The sequence below is a fragment of the Gorilla gorilla genome, chromosome 15 (genome assembly GCF_029281585.2).
Source record: "Gorilla gorilla gorilla isolate KB3781 chromosome 15, NHGRI_mGorGor1-v2.1_pri, whole genome shotgun sequence".
NCBI classification, from domain to species: Eukaryota; Metazoa; Chordata; class Mammalia; order Primates; family Hominidae; genus Gorilla; species Gorilla gorilla.
This window is the reverse complement of record NC_073239.2, coordinates 73,110,944-73,134,264: the sequence shown is the minus strand read 5'-3', so window position 1 is coordinate 73,134,264 and position 23,321 is coordinate 73,110,944. Positions and strand designations below refer to the sequence as shown.

At 40.9% G+C, this 23,321-nt stretch overlaps 1 protein-coding gene across 1 annotated transcript in view; it reads right to left on the bottom strand.

Annotated features, from left to right (window-relative positions):
* Nucleotides 1-23,321, bottom strand: part of PELI2 (pellino E3 ubiquitin protein ligase family member 2) — a 183,918-nt gene that overhangs the window by 117,503 nt on the left and 43,094 nt on the right. Inside the window, exon 2 of the mRNA XM_031001942.3 lies at nucleotides 5,868-5,997. Within this exon, the coding sequence (XP_030857802.1) occupies nucleotides 5,868-5,997 (130 nt within the window). The remainder of the gene's footprint in view (nucleotides 1-5,867; nucleotides 5,998-23,321) is intronic.

Sequence of the window (23,321 nt, the reverse complement as noted above, 5' to 3'; positions counted from 1 at the left end):
AAACAGTCTATCTCAATTCCAAGGTCTCAAATATGTTATTTAATTCTCTAGTATTTATTTGATACAAGATAAATGTAAAATTTCCAAAAAAAAGTTAAGTGGTTTACTTGGCTTATCTTCCTATTGCATCATCCAGAGATAACCAAATATAAGTGAGACAGCATCAAATGAAAACACCTAGAAGTTTTTCTAGAATTTCAGCTAAGACAACTCTTTCTCCCTAACACTATACTTGCACCATCTGTGAAACATTCACAAGGTTTTCATGTAAGTATTTCTCATTGAAACAATTTTTCTTGAGTATGACTAATAAAGTTTAATATATTTCAGATGTTGTTCCTTCCAGCTTCATGAAATCAATAAAAACCATCACACTGTCTTTGAAGTCTTGAATATTGCATTTTAAGTAAATTATTAAAACAATTCTATGTGAAATTGTTGGAGCTATGTCAATAATGACTGAAATTTTACTGCCCTGATTTATAAGTTCTCCAAAATGCATTTTTGCATCTCAGTAGATATATGTTTTGCAACGATCAGGACCATAAACCCAAACTTTCATGCTACATTCACATAAAAACAATTCTTGAAGTCCTAATAAATACTTTATGTCAGAAAATTATTTTAAACTATACAGTATATTATATTGATACTTCGTAAATTTTTTTTCCTTTGCCTTGTCAAAACTCTCAGATAAAATGTTTTTGGATGTTGTTATTTCAATTTTTTGGAAACTGATTTATGTTTATTATTTTTTGTTGAAATAATCAAATTGTTCTTGATTCTAGACCTACAAATCATTTGTTTCAGGTTTATATTCCTGCATAGTATTAAAGATATTCTTAGCTGTGTTTTATTACTGTTATTTTTTTCTTCTCTCAGAGATTCAGAATATTCATGTTTATGACATCTAAAAAAAGAAAACTTTCCCAAACTTCATTGCCTCTTTATTTAAAATAAAATACTCAACAAATTAATTATTGAATTTCTAAGTATGAAACACCACACACGACTAATCCAAGAGTTATAATGCAGTAACAATGAAAGAAACCAAAGAAAGACCTATTTAAAACTCAGTTATTTAAAAGCAGGAGCAATGCGAAAGTCTGAGGCTGATGATAAGCTGATGACTCTCCCGAAGCACCGAGGCCCCAGCTCCGTCATGAATGTGCAGGAGATCAACGCCACTCACTGCCATGAGACACACGCTCGGCAGACAGACAGTGAGCGCTTCCAAAGTGGACCCCAGCACATCCTACAAAATCAGCTAGGGTGAATGAGTTTATGTTGAAAATTATATTGTTAGTTTTACCACTTCTCATGGTTACTGTTGTATTATTCATCAACTGATAAGAAAGTGTTTCAATATTTTATCACCCAGTAGAGCCACAGCAGCCCAAACACGGTGAAGAGCAGCCTGGTTGTAGCAATGACATTAAATGGCCCTCATGTTTCTCTAAACTATCAAAGACCACTAATATTTTCCATTCGGAAATAGGCCAGCTGGAATAAAGTGATTTTCAGTTACTTTTTAAAAGTAAAATACCCAAAAAAGGACATTTCAATAAAGCATAATCTGAGAAGGGAAAACCATTATGAAGAGTTTTCCATAGTAATGTTGCTAAATTTAAAACATGCAGCTAACAAAATATTTCCTATTAGGCACCAGTATCCACACCGTCACCACTACCACCATCATACTATTTACTGGTTAAGTAAGAGCAAAATAGTTGTCCCATATCATAAAAAAGTAAACGAACACATGAACTGACTTGAATTCTCAGTCATATCATGTCACTCCCTCTGCTTCACACCCTTCAATATTTCCCCTTATATAAAAATCCAAATTTTCCAGCCAGACCCACAAGACCCCTGGATCTCTGCTTTTTTGGTCAACTCCTCTCTCCTCTCCAGCTCACAGCTCTCGCACCACTTTTTTAGAGGTCCTTCCTTGCACCTTGTCTAAACTCTGTGCTCCCTTCCTCTTAGCACTTTCCACAATGCGCAGTTGAATATATATCCCACGATTCTTTCTCGTTTGCCTACTCACTAGACATTTAGCTCCATGTGGATGTGTTTGTTCACAGCAGAATATCCAATACCTGGCATGATGCCTGGCCATGGAAGGTGCTGAATAAATATTTGTTGAATAAATGGATGGGTGAATAAATTGCTAAAAGCCCTATGCCTATGCAACAGAATGGCCAGAAGTAAAACAGGACTTTTAATTTAAAAACACACACACACACACATTACATAATCAGCGAAATACCTCTGAGTATTATTCTAAGAGCAAATACATACATGAATAAACACTACACAAATAGAGATTACACAACAGTAGCACGCACTTGCCATCCTCATTTGACTTAGCCTGGATATAGACATGCATGGAAAACTAAGAGGTCCTGTTTCCCAGCTGCCACGACCACCAGCAAAGGGATATCCCTGTTCTGTCCCCAGAATGTGGGCAGAGAGAATGATTGTGGTGGAGGGAAGAAACAAGACAGCCAAAAGGCAAAGAGCGTAAATCCTAGCAATGAATAACCACACCTACCCTTCTAGGTCCCACTTTCCCAACTCCAATCAAAGATGAACTTTCATTACCAATACTGCAGCATCAAAAATCTCAGGGTACACAAACCACTGTCATTTCAGGCCAGTGTCTGCCAAGTACCATGACATTTACTGGCATTCTTAAGGGGCATGGGGTGAGTAATAAAGACCAAAAAAAAAAAAAAAAAAAAAAGTCCACCAGGGTCAGGAAGGGCCCAGAGCCAGAGACACAGGAAGAAGGATATCCATAAAGCCCAGAGAAAGAGAATCTGGAGTGGAATTAAGATATACCTGGAGAGGACAAGTGGGCCAATAACCGTGGCAAACAGAGACAGGCTAATGGGTTGGATATCTTGATAAGAGATAAGGAAGTATATCCAAAAATAGAATGAACTGGAGATAATTCTCATTTCCAAGTGACAATGGGCTGTAAGGAGCACCATATCAGTGGGAAAAGTGGCAAAGAAACTGAAAGAGTTAAAGTACTACAAGCTATAGATGCTACAGGGTCAGGGAGAAAGAGACTCGGGGGTAGGTACCGAGTCACTGAAATATGTTCCACAAACATAAGATGGAAAAAATAACAAAAGAGTGCATTCACTGAAAATCAGATTCAGTTAAAGCCAGGAAGTGGGAGGGGTATCTGAAGAAAAGGTTAAATATGTAAAGGGCTGAGTGCACAACTGGCTGGAGCTCCAAGGTAGAAGGTGCCAACAGAGCAAACCCAGCAGCAGCAGTGGCTGGGCACAGCTGGCAGGGATGAGAGTTTGAGAGGGAGCAGGAGTAAGGGGCGGAAGAGGTAGATGGGGGGCGCCAAGGTAGAAGGTGCCAACAGAGCAAACCAAGCAGCAGGAGTGGCCGGGTACAGCTGGCCGGGACGAGAGTTTGAGAGTCTGAAAGGCAACATGGTGTGGCTGATCTGCTCACAATAAATATGTCTGCTCTTAGTTTGCCCATCTCCCTTGGTCATAGTTCGGTGACCCAGGGGAGACCTATCAGAAAATGTAAAACCTTTAAAAGAGATAGAAGCTGGTTGGAGGAAAGTCACTATCTAACACTCTTGAAAAAATATCCATGCGCACTGCTGTTGATACTCCAGTTCTCCTCTCTCTCAAAACCTGGTTACTCAACTTTTCCCTGATTCTGAGGGCTAGCCTATAATAATTTCTCTTACTTTTGTCTGTTTTATCTTAGCCAGAATAATTTCTATTGTTATGACCAAAGTATATTTTCTAATTCAACAGAGCTCCTGCTTGAAGCCAATTTACTCAGTTTCTAATGAGTAAACCGAGGCCCTGAGAATATATTTTTCCCAGATTATAAAATACAGAGGGTCAAGACCTAAACCCAATCTGCCCTACTTTTAGTACTGTGGGTATTATTTTTAAACACAGACTTAGATGACAATTATCAAAAGATTAATAATCTAAATAACTTGGAAGTAAAATCTAGGTATAAAAGTAAAACATAAAAGGCTAAAATGGGAGGAGATGGCAGTGGCTAAAGATTAAAGAAGAGATACTTTTCTCTCAACAGTTGCAAATTTTCATTCTATCACAACATGAAGCATGAGTAATCAAAGCAAGATTTCTATACATTTTTTAAAATGTCAGCCATTGTATTAACACGAACCCAAGATTTTAAAAAAGAGGAAGGAAAAAAAGAAATGTCAACAAATAGACAAAATTATAAGGACCACATCTAAATACCAGAACATTTCTGGCACTCATCACATGCTTAAAAACATCTGTTTTGGTATCGTTCTTCACCACATATTTTTGGAGTATAAAATGTTTATCCTACTTCCTTGACCTCTTAAGATTCTGTTGTTATTTTACCTCTTCCTTTCCTCAGAATCTTCGTAAAGTTGGATTTCCTTTGTTTTCCTCATAAAATGTTCTTTCCACCTAAAAATGTTTAGTTTATTTCTCTTTTTCTAGCTTTGGCTTATCTACTAAATATTAATCTTTCTTGTTTCCATGGTGTTTGATATTTTCTTATCTACTCATCCCTCATTAATACAAGATCATTTCAATTGGCACCTCCTAACAAATTCTTTCAATGGCACTGCTTCAGAAATAGGAGCTTTTTAAAAATAAAAACACACTTTGGGAGGCCGAGGCGGGTGGATCACGAGGTCAGGAGATCGAGACCATCCTGGCTAACACGGTGAAACCCCGTCTCTACTAAAAATACTAAAAATTAGCCGGGCGTGGTGGCGGGCGCCTGTAGTCCCAGCTACTCGGGAGGCTGAGGCAGGAGAATGGCATGAACCCAGGAGGCGGAGCTTGCAGTGAGCCGAGATCGCGCCACTGCACTCCAGCCTGGGCGACAGAGCGAGACTCCGTCTCAAAAAAAAAAAAATAAATAAATAAAAACATTAACAAAGGTGATCTATGTTTACATTGCATATAAATATCACACATGCTTCCAGGAAGCCATTCCTTTTTCTTCCAAAAGTGGGTTTTCAGGAAAAATGGAAATCAAGACTCTCATTTATATGCCAGGTGGTCCAAACTCATGATCAACAGGTACAGCCAGTAGCCCCATATGAAATGCTTCATGTAAATATATTTTATAAAAAATAAGACTATATATTAAGGAATTTATTTAATCAAAGAAACACTGTAATAAATCGACTATGTAACATGTATCAATTGGAATAAAAACTCAGATTTTTTCCTCGACTTATAGATCAGAAAACAAATAACCAGTTTTTTTAAATTAGCATTTTATTCACTTCAAAATTATGAGAAAAAAATACGTATAGTTGGCCTCTTTTATCACTTGGTCGTGTATACTTTTCATCCTTCTATGAGCCACACAAATTCAATTCCATGTACATATAGATTATGTAAAACCACCTACTACACTCAATTAACAGAAGGAAAATAAATCATGAGGTTTATACCCAGATTTAAAACAAAAACTCTTTAGGATAAAGAACATCACATTTCAACTACATCTATTCCAAATCAATAAATGCTAGCTGCTTTGGTATCCTAAAGCAGTGCTTCCTAATAGGACAGATTTTACCTGCCCAGCCCTCCCCAGGAGACGGGCTGCAATGTCTTGAGACATTTTTGGTGATTAACAACTGCGGGGAGCAAGAATGCGGGGTGAAGGCCAGGGAAGCTGCTAAACACCCTACAATGCACAGCCCAGCCCCTCACAACAAAGCATTATCCAGCCTCAAATGGTCTGAGAGACTGTCCTACATGAAAAGACGAAAGGAAAGAGAGCAGCGGACAAGGAGTATCTGTGAGTCACTGTTTGCCAGCACCCTCCCAACTCTTGACAGACCCACCTACCTTGGACGCCTGGGGCGTGGATATCACATGGACGGTGCTGGGTTTGACACCATTTGCCTTGGGCCGCTTGTAGAGGGCAAATCTACTTTTCCTCCGTCCTCTATCTCCATTGGGTAAAGCACCATTGTACCTAGAAACAGAGAGGAAAGAGTTCATCTATCTGCAGATTTTTCAAGTTTTAAACATAAAAGAGGTATTGAATAAGGGAAAAGACAGGAATGGTCATAAAAGAATTGCCCACTAAACACTCCACAAAAGGAAAGGGTTGCAACACAGACTTCAGCTGTAATGAAATTCAAATCACTTCTAGGAACTTAATTTAAGAGTGATGTACAAGTAATTATAGGTTTCCTATTTTATAAAGTCAGATTCTTCAAATCTTTTTGGAAAGAGGCAGAGTATAAATAAGCAAATGAGTATTCTGCAGAGGCCATATTAGGGCTGGCTCAATTCAACTAGCACCATTCTAATAGACCCCAGAGATACACTTGAGAAATATTTTTAAATGAACTAGTTAGAAAATAGCATACTAATTAAACCTCATCTCTCACTTTCAAACCATGTTAATGTTGTCTGCAGGATCTTTATTTGTAAGACAACCAATTTAGTTACTTGCTTTCTTAAAAGTTCAGAATCCTCCACATTCACTCTCATTTCTGTTTGAACCCTACGCTGTCAGATCAGCAAAAGACAGCTTGCAGAAATTAAATATATTTTTGTTAGCAAAAATTAGCTTGCAAAAATATACACATGAGTTTTAGTCCACAAATTGTCAAATAACTTAGAAGTCATCTGGAAAACATATAATGTCCTTAAGCAGGTTTCCTGTATTTAGCTAATACCAGTGCTTAAAAGACATGCAGGATCACAGTTAGCATTTCAATTTTTAGTTGTATTTTCTAACTCTGGATTAATCGGCCCTTGTATGTTCTTACTGATGGCCCATATTGCTACATTAACACAACTATTCTCTGCTTCCACCTTGGCGGAAGTTCTTTTCAAGAAAAAAAAAAACTAAAACAAGGAATATTTAAAATTTACACAGGTATGTATGACAGCTCCAAGGCTCCCCCAGAACACCAAGGTTAGGAGACAGCAGGTCTGGTGGCTTGTTCCTGTCCGACAGATCCCTGGGCCTTCTCCACTTTTCCAGCTACACCCAGAAGGGAGTGGCTGGACAGGGGGAAGCAAGAACTTGTGACCCACTGGGAAACATAAGTTGGAAGAAAGGGGCTTTGTGTGTTTGTTTCACCAGTCAAGTCAGCGCCACAGTCTGACAATGGTTTCAAATTATCACTGTAAGTTATTCCCATTGTCTTTTTAATGTTTCCATTTCCAGCACAAAGGAATGTCAGCTATATAAAGATGTCTCCATAATAAAAAGATAATTTATTTCAAGTCTTATTCCTCTAGTTTTTCTCAGGCAGATCAGAACCATGTACACTATTTTCTTAAACGTGTTTGTGATGACTACTATAAAGTATCCATGAGTCAACAACCATTACAAACCCGTTTTGTTTTAATATATTTCCATGTCACTTAAATCAAGATGAACACTCTATATTAAAGGAAGCATATGTGAACCAATTAAAGCCAGGATTGTAAACAACTTAGAGGAACATTTTCACTACTGTGGCCTACACACAATTAGTACAAGATCTGGCAAGGCTTGCTATGTATGCCCTTCACTTCTACCCAGCTCTGTGTGTATGGCAGGTGCACTTGACAGCAATAATGTGATTGAGAATGACCCTGTATGGTAGATGCACTTGAATGTGTGTTCAGAGTTCCAAGCTACGGTATCCAAGAGTGGCCAAACCAGAGAGTCATTCTTTATCTATGAGGAACATCTGAGTGCCCATCCAGTCCCAAGGAACGCAGGCTCTCCAGGATATCACGGCCCTTTGCTTTGGTTAAGTGAAGGTTCGCAGGTGGCAGTTAGGGGGAGCATGTTAAATGAAAATGCTATGTTAACTGCATGCCTTTTATATGCAGTTGTGGTTCTCCTGCTCAACCCACCGCCACTGGCTCTCTCCCCTGTATGTAAGCCACCAACAAAACCCCATGTCTCATCTGCTGGCTCTGAGTCTCTTCTTCAGCCTCTTGAATCTGGTGCCATCCCCACTGGAGTTGAGAGGGGTTTGGCACAACTCTGCGCTGCATCTTTCTTGCCTCAACTATAGACTCCAGGTCAATAGGCCTCAGCCTCCTAAGAGTGCAGCAGACGCTTGTTTGGCTATCTGATCACAACTATACCTCCTTCTCTGGCATCTATTCCTTAACTCCAAAAGTTGAACCCCAGCACCACATTTGAATGAAATGGCCATGCCAACATCTTCCCCACCACTCTGGGGCTGACTGGCCAGAGGCTGACATCTGACTTAACCTGGCCAATAATATTCTAGTTTTGGAAAATACAAAATTGGGACAGAGAGATAGTCATCCATTCTCAGTTGCTGGCTAGAGCTGTAAAATGTAAACACAGGAGCTGTGGGGATGTCACAAAGTGTTATATGGCTGAAAAAAACAGACAAAGTGAAGAAGGAAGCAGAAGAACAGAGACAAGCACAAAAAGCAATGGAAAGAGGATCCTTAAGGGTTTCTATTGGCCCAGATGTACTCCAGCCGTTCTTGACAAAATTCCTTCAGCTTCAGCTAACTCAATTTGATTTCCACGAGTTACAACCCAAAAGTCATATCTAATATAAAGGGAGGGGAAAAAACCAGAAGTGTCAACCTTAACACATGCAGAAACATTTTAATTTAAATTGCCTAAGCATAGAGGCACAGATATTGCAGGTTAAGCAAATAATAAGCCAGCCTACTTACAGACTGCCTACTTACTTAATACATCTAGATGAAAAATCCTATTGGAAATAATTAAAGTAGCACTGGAAAAACCAGTGTCACCATGAGACAAGTTTCTAATTAGGTTAAGCTACATGGTCATTCATTCGATATTCATAATGCCAAGTACTAGAGCTACAATGATGTATATCAGCTTCCCTGCCTTCACAGAGCTCTCTGCTCAGAAGGAGAGAAAGGCACAATAACAAATATGATAAATATACATGTAACAAGATGCGCTTATAGCACAAGGCACATGGCAGGACGCATTAGAGAAGTCTTCATGGTGGAAGCACTGCTTGAACTGTCGAAATCTTGGCCAGGCACGTTGGCTCATGCCTGTAATTCCAGCACTTTGGGAGGCTGAGGCAGGTAGATAGCTTGAGCCCAGGAGTTCGAGACCAGCCTGGGCAATGTGTCGAAACCCCACCTCTACAAAAAATATGAAAATTAGCCTGGCATGGTGGCATGCACCTGTAGTCACGGCTACTCGGGCGGCTGAGGTGGGAAGATCACTTGAGCCAGGAAAGTGGAGACTACAGTGAGCCAAGATCATGCCACTGTACTCCAGCCTGGGTGACAAAGCAAGACTGTCAAAAAAGAAAAGAAAGAAAAAGAAATCTAAGTAAGAAGTCTAAATGGAGAATGAAGGGGTGATATAATGTGCAAGGCAAGGAGGACTACACAGTTCAGCACTGTGGAGAGTATGAAGTTCAAGTGGAGAGAGTAGTGGGAAAGGAGGGTAACAGGTAGGCAGGAGCCCGACTGTAACGTCCTGGTTGTATTAGTCCATTCTCACACTGCTATAAAGAACTACCTGTGAAGAAAAGAGGTTTAACTGACTCAAAGTTCCACAGGCTTAACAAGAAGCTCGACTGGGAAGCCTCAGGAAACTTACAATCATGACAGAAGCCAAAGGGGAAACAATCACCTTCTTCTCACGGCAACAGGAGGGAGAAAGCTCGAGAAGGGGAAAGTGACACACACTTTTAAACCATCAGATCTTGTGAGAACTCATTCACTATCACGAGAACAGCAAGGGGGAAATCCAACCCCCACCCCGCCATCCAATCGCCTACCGCCAGGCCCCTCCTCTGTCACACAGGAATCACAATTCAAGATGAGATTTGGGTGGGGACACAGAGCTAAACCCTATCACTGGTACTCCCTAAGGGTTATGGCTTTTTACCCTAAGGGGAATGAAAAGTCTGGTAAGATTTAAGCAAATGGCTAACATGACTGGAAATATAAAGTAATCACATAGGGTGGCACAGTGCAGGAGGAACTGGAAGAAATTAGAGGCAAGACCAGACCAGATTAGAGGCAAGATAATCAGATAGCAGCACCACCATAGCCATGGGGAGCTATGTACAGTGGATTGAATGGTGGCCTTAAAAAGATACATCCAAGGCTGGGCATGATGGCTCGTGCCTGTAATCCCGGCACTTTGGGAGGCCGAGGCGGGTGGATCACTTGAGGTCAGGAGTTCGAAACCAGCCTGGCCAACATGGTGAAACCCTGTCTCTACTTAAAATACAAAAAATTAGTTGGGCATGACAGCACATGCCTGTAATCCCAGCTACTTGAGAGGCTGAGGCAGGAGAATCACTTGAACCCAGGAAGCAGAGGTTTCAGTGGGCCGAGATCGTACCACTGTACTCCAGCCTGGGCAACAGAGCAAGACTCAGTCTCAAAAGAAAAAGATACATCTATGTCACTTGTGAATGTGACCTTTTGGAAAAGTGGTGTTTGCAGATGTAACTAAGCCCAGGATCTCAAGATGAGATCATCCTCGATTACTGTTAGGTCGATAGGTCCTAAATCCAATGGCAAGTGATTTTGTAAGAGGTACACAGGGATAGAGAGGAGACGACCATGTGATGGAGGCAGAGACTGGGGTGATGCAACCACAAGCCAAGGAACATTTGGAGCCCCAGAAGCTGGAAGAGGCAAGGAAAGATTCTCCCCTTAAGAGCCTTCAGGGGCAGCAGGGCCCTGCCGACACCTTGATTTCAGACTTGTGGCCTCTACAACTGTAAGAGAATAAACATCTGTTGTTGTTACCAAGTTTGTGGTAATGTGTTATGGCAGCCACAGGAAACTATAAAAGCCTGAACCAAAGCAGCGATGGTGGAGATGAACTGGAGGATTAGAGAAAAATTTTAGAGTTGTTTTCAATACAAAGTGAACATCAGAATCACCTGGAAAAAAAAAAACCTTACAAAAATATGAATGCCTAAAACCCAAGAGAGTCTGGTTCAATAAGCCTGAGATGAGGCTCCGGGTCTGCATTTTTGCAAAGCTCCCCAAGTGATGCAGCCACAGGTAAGAACCCTGGTTTTAAAGACAAAATTCACAGTAACTGGTAACCCGTTTGGATGCACAGGGTGAGGGATAAAGGGAACAACATACAGCCTTCTGGCCTGGCCAGAGTGACAGCATTGTTAGGAACAGGAATTACAGGGACATCCGGGGAGGCATGGAGGAGGCAACTGAAGTTAGGTCTGGAGCTCCAGAGAAATTATAACCCTGGGGCCTTCACCATGCAGGGGCAGTTAAAGTCATGAGAATAATATAGGCTACTCAAGAAAAAGGTGCAGAATAAGGAAGCAAGGAAAGCTGGGACAGAGCCTGGGAAATTCAACTATTTAAGGAAACAGCCCTTTCTTTGTCACAGGCATAAGGACCAGGACCAGGAAAAAGTTATATCGCCAAAGACCAAAGAATTTCAACAGAGTCTAATCAGTTAAGAGGTCAGTTAAGAGAAAGAAAATGCACGACCATGATTTGGAAAAGAATGAGTCATTGGTGATCTCACCCATCTTCAAAACAAAGCAAAAACAAGCAAATGCCTCCAACCCTAAGCTTCACTATGAGCCTCCACTCTGATTTCCATTGTCTCCTCACAAAGCCAAGAATCTTGAAAAGTACCCACACCCATTATTCTGCTTCCAATACTTGCTGGCTTTTCAGTCCACTATCATTCAATCTTTGCCCCCAGATCCAAAAGTACATTTGATCATTCATCATACACCCGGCACACCAACCAACCTCCCCTCCTTAAAAGTCTCCCAGCCACTCTCCTATCAAGGAACCCAGTGTGGTAGATTAAAGAGGGCTTCTTCTCCCACTAAGAGGTGGAGTCTAACTCCCCTCTCCCTAAATCTGGGCTGGCTCTAGTGGTTTGCTTACTAACAACACGCAAAGGAAGTGATGTTCTGAGACTTCCAAAGGCCAGTGTGAAAAGCTGACTACCCTGGGACCACCATGCTGGGCAGGCCACACGTAGGCACTCTGCTCAGTGGTCCCAGCAGAGCCCACCCTTCCAGCCACCCCGCTAAGGCAGCAGACATGAGTGAAGCCATCATGGACACTCCAGAGCAGCTGATGACCACCAGGTAACCTCAGCTGATACCATATGGGGCAGAACTGCCCAAACTCCTGACCCACAGAATTGTGCATTAAGTAACATGTTTTAAGCCACTAAGTTTGGGGTAGTTGGTTACAAAGTAATAGATTCCTGGAACAGGAAGCCCCAAACCCTTCCCACAGTCATCCTCTCCCTGCCAATCTTTTTTTCTTTTTCTTTTTTTTGAGATGGAGTCTCCTCTGCCACCCAGGCTGGAGTGCAGTGGCATGATCTTGGCTCACGACAACCTCCGCCTCTCGAGTTCAAGTGATCCTCATGCCTCAGCCTCCCGAGTAACAGGGACGACAGGTGCACACCACCATGCCCAGCTATTTTGGGTATTTTTAGCAGAGACAGGGTTTCGCCACATTGGCCAGGCTGGTTTCGAACTCCTGACCTCAAGTGATCCACCCACCTCAGCCTCCCAAAGTGCTGGGATTACAGGCATGAGCCACTGTGCCTGGCTGGTCCCCAATCTATTTTAAGTGGAACACTGTCACCTCCTCCTGAAAACTATCACCAAATCTTCCCCTGCCTATTCACACCCCCCATCTGGCCCATCTGCCTCCTAGGGAATGTGAGTTCTAAAAAAGTGAGGCCTTCTGTATCTCTGGCACCTGGCACAGTGTAACAGGGACACACAGTAGGCAATGAAAACCTACAAGCTGGCTGGCTGATGAGAGGACCATTATCTTAGTATGTTTTGTGCTGCTATAACAGAATACCTGAGACTCAGTAATTTATAAAGAAGAGAGATTTCTTTCTTACAGTTCTAAAGACTGGGACTTCCAAGGTCAGAGAGCCTGCATCTGGAGAGGCCTGCTTGGCCTCCCTAGATGTTTCATCCCATGGTGGAAGGGCAAGAGAGCATGTGTACCAGAGAGAGCAAGAAATTGAACTCATCCTTTTATCAGGAACCCATTTCTGAGATAACACCATTAATCATTTACAAGGGTGGAGCCGTCATGACCTAATCACCTCTTATAGGTCCCGCCTCTCAACACTGTTGCATTGGGGATTAAGTTTCCAACACATGAACTTTGAGGGGCACATTCAAACCATAGCAACCATCTTTTGTATAGTAGAATAGAGCCCAGACATAAAGACAAAATTCTGCTTACAAAGGCAAAAAGTTACTGTCCCATGAAAGAAGGTCAGAACGTTCCCTGGGCTGGCACGCTTTTCAGCCAGTAAGTTTGTAGAAATAAAATGTCCGAGTGCTGCTGCCACACCTGTTTCAGCTGCTGCAACAGGGGTGTTTCAATTCGAGCCCATAAGAGCCTTTCAGGCTTAACTTTCTTTTTTATTCTGGAGACTTAAAAACAGTTATTTAATAAATGTGTGATGAAAATTTAACTCTTCATATATGCAGAGCAAACAGTTGGTCTTTATAGTAAGGGTATTTGGGAGCTGCAAAGAATAATGAAAATGCTCTGTAAGAAACTTAACCAAGTAATAAAGGGTTTTTCTGTTTTATAGTTCCGAGTTCACATATTAATTCACATATTAATGGGAATTAATAACATTTGCTGTACACTTACTATGTGCCAAGAAACCCTGTGAAGGAGACATTATTACTCCCAGTGGACGGACAAAAGGCTCAGAATGGCTGATCACACACGAACTTACACAGTTAGGAAAGGTCAGGCAGAACCTAAAGCTACATCAGTTCTGTTTGACTCCAAATTTCATACTCTTTCCAGTAGACAACACTGACAGTTTTTAAATTCAAGACATTTTTTGGCATACAGTGCAAAGATGAAGTCTTAAAAAGATGTCTGCCACCTAAAAATGTATTTGTCAATAAGAATTTTCTATGGGAAACCAGAGCAAGAAGGGGGATGCTAGGTGCTCCCAGTCACATTTTGGAGACGTCACAGTTTATCTTAACTAGCCTGAACTCTTACAGCGACATCCACATGGAATGGAAGCGATGTGGGCTCCAGAAGTGGAGGTTGCATCAGCATCACAGGATCACATTCCAGAGGTGGTCAGCTCTTCATTACAGGCTGAAGACTCTGCCTTCCTTCTAAAGCAACTGCTCTGTCACTTGCACCAACAAATCACAAGCAACTACTACGATCAAAGTAGACTGTACACTGCAGATGAACAGGACGTGACACTAGAGACAGACAGACTCAAAGGCAGGGCACACAGTCTCTGAGAAAACCCTGCAATCTGGCACCAGTCTTGAGGTAGCTCACCCTAACTCACTGTATAAATGCACTATTCCAACCGCGTTTAAGGAAATGCCCATATGCCAATAAGCGCCTAACATTGGTTTTATGAAATTATAGTCCCAACCCTCTTATTATTTAACCTATCATATATGCATGGACTTCCCCTGACCCAATGGACTATAAAGCCCAGAAACGCAACAACGTTTATTTCTCTTTGCTTAAGAAATGCTGCATATAGGAGGAGGCGGAGCAAGATGGCAGAATTAAAGGCTCCACCCACTGTCCCACCTCACAAGGACACCAAGTTAACAACTATCTACACAGAAAAAACACCTTCATGAGAACCAAAAATCAGGTAAGCACTGATAATACCTGGTTTTAACTTCATTATCACTGAAAGAGGCTCTAGAAGAGACAGAAGAAACAGTCCTGAACCACCGACACCATCCCTTCCACACCCCACGCAGCAGCAGCAAGCCTAGTGCTAAGAGCTTCTCTGGGAGCTGAGGAGGGAGAGCACAGTAATGGTGAGGCATTGAACTCAGTGCTGTTCTGTTAGAGCAAAAGGAACACCCGACCAACTCAGCTGACGCCCAACCATGGAGGGAGCATTTAAACCAGCCCTGGCCAATCGCCTATCCAGTGGTCTGAACTTGAGTCTCCGCAAACCTCACCACCAAGGGATACAGTGCTCTGTGTCTCCATGTAAACTTGGAGCGCAGTCGAGGCCAGAAGGACTGCAACTCTTAGGTGAGTCCTAGTGATGAGCTAGGCCCAGAGACCGTGGGCTTGGCGGCGGGGAGAGGAGGGACACATGACGTACTTAAGACACCAGCTGGAACAGCCCAGGGAGTGTTGGCATCACCCCTCCCCTAACCTCAGGCTGCACAGCTTGTGGCTCCAAAAGAGACCCTTTCCTTCTGTCCAACTGAAGAGAGGAGAGGGTAGAGTGGGGAGGACTTTGTCTTGCATCTTGGATAACAGCTGAGCCACAGCAGGATAGGGCACCAGTCAGAGTCATGAGGTCCCCATTCCAGGCCCTAACTCCCAGATGACATTTCTAGATACAACCTGGGCAAGAAGGGAACCCACTGCCTTGAAGGGAAGGACCCAGTCCTGCCAGAATTCATCACCTGTTAACTGAAGAGCCCTTGAACCCTGAATAACCAGCAGTGATACCCAGGTACTACATCAAGGGCCTTGGTGGCTTCTGGTGAGACTTGCTGGCTTCTGTTGAGACTCAGCACATTCCCAGCTGTGGTAGCTATGGGGCAAAACTCCTTCTGCTTGACAAAGGCAGAGGGAAAAGCAAAGGGCACTTTGTCTTGCACCTTACGTACCAGCACGGCCACAGCGGGGTAGAGCACCAAGCAGAATCTTGGGGTCCCTGATTCTAGGACTTGACTCTTGGATAGCATTTCTGGTCCTTCCCTGGACCAGAGGGGACCCCACTACCCTGAGGGTGAGTCCCAGGCCAGGCAGCATTCACAACAAGCTGACTTAAGAGACTCTAGGCCATAAGGGCACATTGGCAGTAGTCTGGCAGTACTCCTCATGGCCTAGGGTGGCAGTGGCTAAGGGGTAAGGCTTCTCTGCCTTTGGAAAGGGAAGGCAAGAACAGGAAGAACTGCACCTTCTAGTCTGAGGGCCAACTCAGCCACAATAAAATAGAACACCGGGTAGACTTCTAAGGTTTTTGACTCTAGTCCCTGACATCAGGGCAGCACTTTTGGACCCACCCAGGGCCTGGGGGACCGCGCTGCTCAGAAGGGAAGGACACAGCCTGGCTGGTTTTGCCACCTGCTGATTACAGAGCCACAGAGCCTTGAGTGAACATAGGCAGTAGCCAGGGAATAGTTACAGCAGGCCTTGGGCAAGACCCAATGCTGTGCTGGCTCCAGGTCTGATCCAGTGCAGTCACAGTGGTGGTGGCCACAGGGGTGCTTGTGTCACTCCACCCCCAGCGTTAGGTGGCTCAGAAGAGAGAAAGAGACTCTGTATGTCTGGGAGAAAGTAAGAGAAGAGAAAAAGAGTCTCTGCCTGGCAATCCAGAGAATTCTCCTGGATTTTGTGCAACACCATCAAGGCAGTTTCTCTCTGAGTCTCCAAGAACCACAGTGTTACTGGGCCTGAAGTGCCCCCTAAAGCCGATATAGCTTAGATCACAACACCTAAGTCCTTTCAAATATCCAGCAAGCCATCCCAAAAAGGAGGGCTACAAATAAGCCCAGAAAGTGAAGACTACAGTAAGTACCTAATTTTTGAATGCCCAGACACTGAAGAACATCTACTAGCATCAACACGATCCAGGAAAACATGACCTCACCAAATGAACTAAATAAGGCACCAGGGACCAAACACAGAGAAACAAATACATGTGACCTTTCACACAGAGAATGCAAAATAGCTGTTTTTGAGGAAACTCAAAGAAATTCAAGATAACACAGAGAAGGAATTCAGAATTCTACCAGACATATTTAACAAACAGACTGAAATAATTAAAAATCTAGCAGAAATTCTGGAGCTGAAAAAGTGCAACTGGTGTACTGAAGAATGCATCAGAGTCCTTTAATAGCAGTGTGGATCAAGCTGAAGAATTTGTTAGCCTGAAGACAGGCTATTTGAAAATATACAGAGGAGACAAAAGAAAAAAAAATAAAAAACAAAAAAAGCATGCCTACAAGATCTTGGAAATAGCCTCAAAGGGGCAAATCTAAGAATTACTGGTCTTAAAGAGAAGGTACAGAAAGAGATAGGAATAGAAAGTTTATTCAAAGGGATAATAACAGAGTACTCCCCAAATCTAAAGAAAGTTAGCAATATCCAACTACAAGATTATAGAACACTAAGCAGATTTAATCCAAAGAAGAATACCTCAAGGTATTTAATAATCAAACTCCCAAAGGTCAAGAACAAAGAAAGGATCCTAGGCCAGGCGCGGTGGCTCACGCCTGTAATCCCAGCACTTTGGGAGGCCGAGGCAGGCGGATCATGAGGTCAGGAGATCAAGACCATACTGGCTAACATGGTGAAATGCTGTCTCTACTAAAAAACACATAAAAAATAGTCAGGCGTGGTGGCAGGCACCTGTAGTCCTAGCTACTCAGGAGGCTGAGGCAGGGGAATGGCGTGAACCCAGGAGGCGGAGCTTGCAGTGTGCTAAGATCATGCCACTGCACTTCAGCCTGGGCGACAGAGCGAGACTCTGTCTGAAAAAAAAAAAAAAAAAAAAAAAAACCAATCAACAAACAAATCACATACAATGGAACTCCAATATGTCTGGCAGCAGACTTTTCAGTGGAAACCTCAGAGGCCAGGGAAGAGTAGCATGACATAAAGTGCTGAAGGAAAAAAAACTTTACCCTAGAATAGCATATTTAGAAAAAAAATCCTTCAAAGATGAAGAAGAAATAAAGACTTTCCCAGACAAACAAAAGGTGAGAAATTTCATCAATACCAGACCCCTCCTACAAGAAATGCTAAATGGATACTTCAATCAGAAAGAAAAGGACATTAATGAGCAATAGATAATCACCTGAAGGTACAAAATTCACAACTAACAGTAAGTACACAGAAAAACACAGAATATTATTAACACTGTAACTATGGTGTGTAAACTACTCTTATCCTAAGTAGAAAGACGAACCAATCAAAAATATACCTACATCAACATTTCAAGACATAGTCAGTACAGTAAGACATAAACAGAACAACAAAAAGTTAAAAAGCAGGTGGAGGGGTGGCAAAGTTAAGGCATAGCATTTTTCTTAGTTTTCTTTTTGTTTGTTTATGCAAATAGTGGTTGTTATTGGGTTAAAATAACCGGTTATAAGACAGTATTTACTAGCCTCATGTTATCCTCAAATCAAAAAACATACAACAGATATACAAAAAGCAAGAAACTAAGTCATATCACCAGAGAAAATCACCTTCGCTAGAGGAAGACAAGAAGAAAATAAAGAAGAGAAGACCATGTAACAACCACAAAATAAATAACAAAATGGCAGAAACCCTTATTAATAATGAGAGTTTAGTCTATTTACATTTAATGTAAAGACCCATTGATCTGACCCATTGATCTGTTGCCTACAAGAAACAAGCTTCATCTATAAAGACACATATGGACTGAAAATAAAGGGATGGAAAAAGTTATTCCAGCCAATGGAAACCAAAAAAGAGCAGGAGTTGCTATACTTATGTCAGATTGATTTCGAGAAAAAAACTATAAGAAGAGACAAAGACAGTCACTATATAATGATACAAGGGCCAACTCAGCCCCTTTAGATAGAGAGATAAGCCCCAATACAATAATAACTGGAGACTTCACACCCCACTTTCAACACTGAACAGATCTTCCAAACAGAAGATCAACAAAGAAACACTGCACTTCATTTGCACTATGGAAAAAATGAATCTAATAGGTATTTACAAAATATTTCATCCAACAGCTGCAGAATACACATTCTTTTCCTCAGCACATGGATCATTCTCAAGCATAGACCACATTATGTGGTCTGTCCAAGGTCATATGTGTTAGGTCACATACGAGCTTGAAGACAGGCTATTTAAAAACAAATGTTAAACAAGTCTTAAAACATTCAAAAAATTTGAAATATGAAACATCTTATCTGATCACAATGGAATAAAAGTAGAAATTAATAATGAGAAATTTTGGAAACTATACAAATACATGTAAATTAAACAATATGCTACTGAATGACCAGTGGGTCAATGAAGAACTTAAGAAGGAAACTGAAAAATATCTTGAAACAAATGATGATGGAAACACAACGTATCAAAACCTATCAGATACAGCAAAAGTAGTACTAACACGGAAGTTTATAGCTGTTAATGGCCTACATCAACAGAGAAAAAACTTCAAATGAACAATCTAATGATGCATCTTAAAGGACTAGAAAAAGCAAGAGCAAACCAAACCCAAAATTAGTAGAAGAAATAATAAAGATCAGAGCAGAAATTGAAATGAAACAATACAAAAGATCAATAAAACAAAAAGTTGTTTTTTTGAAAAAAAAAAACAACAAAATTGACAAACCTTTAGCCACACTAAGAAAAAAGAGACAAGACCCAAATAAATAAAACCAGAAATGAAAAAGAAGACATTACAACTGATACTACTGCAGAAATCCAAATGATCATTAGTGGCTATCATGAGCAACTATATGCCAATAAATTAGAAAATCTAGAAGAAATGGAAAAATTCCTAGATACACACAACTTACAAAGATTGAACCAGGAAGAAATCCAAAACCTGAACAGACCAATAACAAGTAAGATCAAAGCTGTAACAAGAAGTCTCCCAGTAAAGAAAAGCCCGGAACCTGGTGACTTCACTGCTGAATTCTACCAAGCATTTAAAGAAGAAATAATACCAATCCTACTCAAACTATTCCAAAAAATAGAGGAGGGAATACTTTCCAAACTTATTCTATGAGGCCAATATTTCCCTGATACCAAAACCACATGAAGACACATCAAAAAAAGAAAACTATAGGCTAATATCTCTGGTGAATAATGCTGCAAAAATCCACAACAAAATACTAGCAAACCTAATTCAACAATACATTAGAAAGAACATTCACCCTGACCAAGTGGGATTTATTCCTGGGATGCAAGAATGGTTCAACATATGCAAATCAATCAATATGATACACTGTATCAACACAATGAAGGATAAAATGGATTTATCCTTCAATTGATGCTTAAAAAGCATTTGACAAAATTCAACATCCCTTCATGATAAAAGCACTCAAAAAACTAGGTATAGAATGAACATACCTCAACATAATAAGAGCTATATATGACAGACCCACAGCTAGTATCATACTGAATGGGGAAAAGCCTTTCCTTTAAGATCTGGAACATAGCAACGATGCCCACTGTCACCACCATTACTCAACATAGTACTGGAGGTCCTAGCTAGAGTAATCAGATAAGATGTAAAGGGCATCCAAACCAGAAAGTAGGAAGTCAAATTATCCTTGTTTGCAGATAATATAATCTTATATTTGGAAAACTGTAAAGACTACAAGAAAACTACTAGAATTGATCAACAAATTCAGTAAAGTTGCAGAATACAAAATCAACATACAAAAGTCAGTAGCATTTCTATGTGCCAATACTGAACAACGTGAAAAAGAAATTTTAAAAGTAATCCCATTTACAACAGCCACACATAAAATTAAATACCTAGGAATTAACGAGTCAAGTGAAAGATCTCTATAATGAAAACTGTATAACACTGAAGAGGACACCAAAAAATGAAAAGACATCCCATGTTCATGGATTGGAAAAATAAATATTATTCAAATGTCCATACTACCCAAAGCAATCTACAGATTCAATGAAATCCCTATTGAAATACCAGTAACATCCTCCACAGAAATAGAAAAAAAAACCTAAAAAGTATACAGAGCAACAAAAGACCCAGAATAGCCAAAGCTGTCCTAAGTATAAAGAATGAAACCGGAGGAATCACATTACCTGACTTAAAATTACACTACAGAGGTACAGTAACCAAAACAGCATGGTACTGGTATAAAAATAGACACATAGACCAATGGAACAGAATAGAGAACCCTGAAACAAATCCACACACCCACAATGAACTCATTTTTGACAAATGTACTAAGAACATACGCTGGGAAAAATTCTCTTCAATAAATGGTGCTGGGAAAACTGGATATCCATATGCAGAAAAATGAAACTAGACCACTATCTCTCACCATATACAAAAATCAAATCAAAATGCATTAAAGATTTAAATCTAAGACCTCAAACTATGAAATTACTACAAGCAAACACCGGGGAAAATCTCCGGGACACTGGCCTAGTCAAAAATCTCCTGAATAATACTCCACAAGCACAGGCAACCAAAGCGCCATTTGTCACATCAAGTTAAAAAGTTTCTGCACAGCAAAGGATACAATCAATAAAGAGAAAACCCACAGAATGGGAGAAAATATTTTAAAACTACTCTTTGACAAGGGATTAATAACCAGAATATATAAGGAGCTCAAACAAAAAAAATCTAATAATCCAATCAAAACATGGGCTAAAGATTTAAATAAACATTTCTCAAAGAAAGACATACAAATGACAAACAGGTGCTCAACATAACTGATCATCAGAGAAATGCAAATAAAAACTACAATGAGATATCATCTCACCCCAGTTCAAATGGCTTTTATCCAAATGACAGGCAATAATAAATGCTGGCAAGGACATGGAGAAAAGGGAACCCTTGTACATTGTTGTTGGGAATGTAAATTAGTACAACCACTATAAGAACAGTTTGGAGGTTCCTCAAAAAACTAAAAATTGAGCTACCATATGACTCAGCAATCTCACTACTGGGTATATACCAAAAAGAAAGGAAATCAGTATATCAAAGAGATATCCGCATTCCTATGTTTGCTGCAGCACTGTTTACAAGAGCTAAGATTTGGAAGCAACCTAGGTATCCATCAACAGATGAATGGATAGAGAAAATGTACATATACGCAATGGAGTACTATTCAGCCATAAAAGGAAATAAGATCCAGTTATTTGCAACAATGTGGATGGAACTGGAAGTCATTATGTTAAGTGAAACGAGCCAGGCACAGAAAAACAAACATTACATGTTCTCACTTATTTGTAAGATCTAAAAACCAAAACAACTGAACTCACGGACATAGAGAGTAGAAAGATGGTCACCAGTGGCTGGGAAGGCCAAGAGGAAGGTAGGGATGGTTAACGGGTATTTAAAAAAAAAAAATAGAAAAATGAGTAAGACCTACTATTTAATAGGGCAATAAGGTGGCTACAGTCAATAATAACTTAGTTGTACATTTTAAAATAACTTACAGAATGTAACTGGATTGTGTGTAACTCACATGCTTGAGGGGATGGATACCCCGTTCTCCATAATGTGGTTATTTCATATTGCATGCCTGTATCAAAACATCTCATGTACCCCTAAATATATACACCTACTGTGTACCCACCAAAATTTTTTTAAAAAGGAAAAAAAAGAAATGTTGCATATGGGAAAGTCTTACAAAGTACGTAGGTTTGATTGCTGGCCAGAGAACTAATATGGTAGTGCCACAACAGACTTCAGAGATAACCTGCAGCAGCTTTGTAAACATCAGTTCATTCAGAATATGTTCCCTGGCTTGGCCTTACAATAGATTCAAGTCCCCATTCCTAGCTGGAAATGGTCTTTGCTCCAAGTAGCTGCTTAAGATATAACTGAAAAAAAAAATATGTATTCATTCAAAATGCATCAAGTAATGTGCATGGGGCATGTTAGTCCCAGGGCTGGATGTTAAGGGACTTAGGAAACAAAAAGACACCCTGTCTTTTGACAGACTCAGCCAGGTAGACAAGATAGTCAAGGTAACAGATATGAAAGACCCAGCCAGGCGCTGTGGCTCACGCCTGTAATCCCAGCACTTTGGGAGGCCAAGGCGGATGGATCACGAGGTCAAGAGCTCGAGACCATCCTGACCAACATGGTGAAATCCCATCTCTACTAAAAATACAAAACTTAGCTGGGTGTGGTGGCGCGTACCTGTAGTCCCAGCTACTTGGGAGGTGGAGTTTGCAGTGAGCTGAGATCACGCCACTGCACTCCAGCCTGGCGACAGAGTGAGACTGTTTCAAAAACAACCACCACCAAAAAAAAAAAAAAAAAAAAAAAAAGATGAACAGATGAAAGACCCCTGACAAATGCTAATAAAAGGGACTTAGAAAGCACAACAGGAAAAAAAGAAATAAATGAAAGCAGAACAGTAAGCTTTGAATTGGGATGCTACTCTGATGTCTTTGAGGGGCTATTTCCTGGCATGTCTTACACGTGTGATTCTAGTCATGGAACCTTAATAACAGTCTTCTATGCCAGACCTGTGTGACAACATAAGTTCATCTTCCATTATCTTACACATCTCTACTGGCTGTTGAGAGGTTTCATATTTCTTTGCATAATCCCCTTTACCTCTACAGGGAACCTTA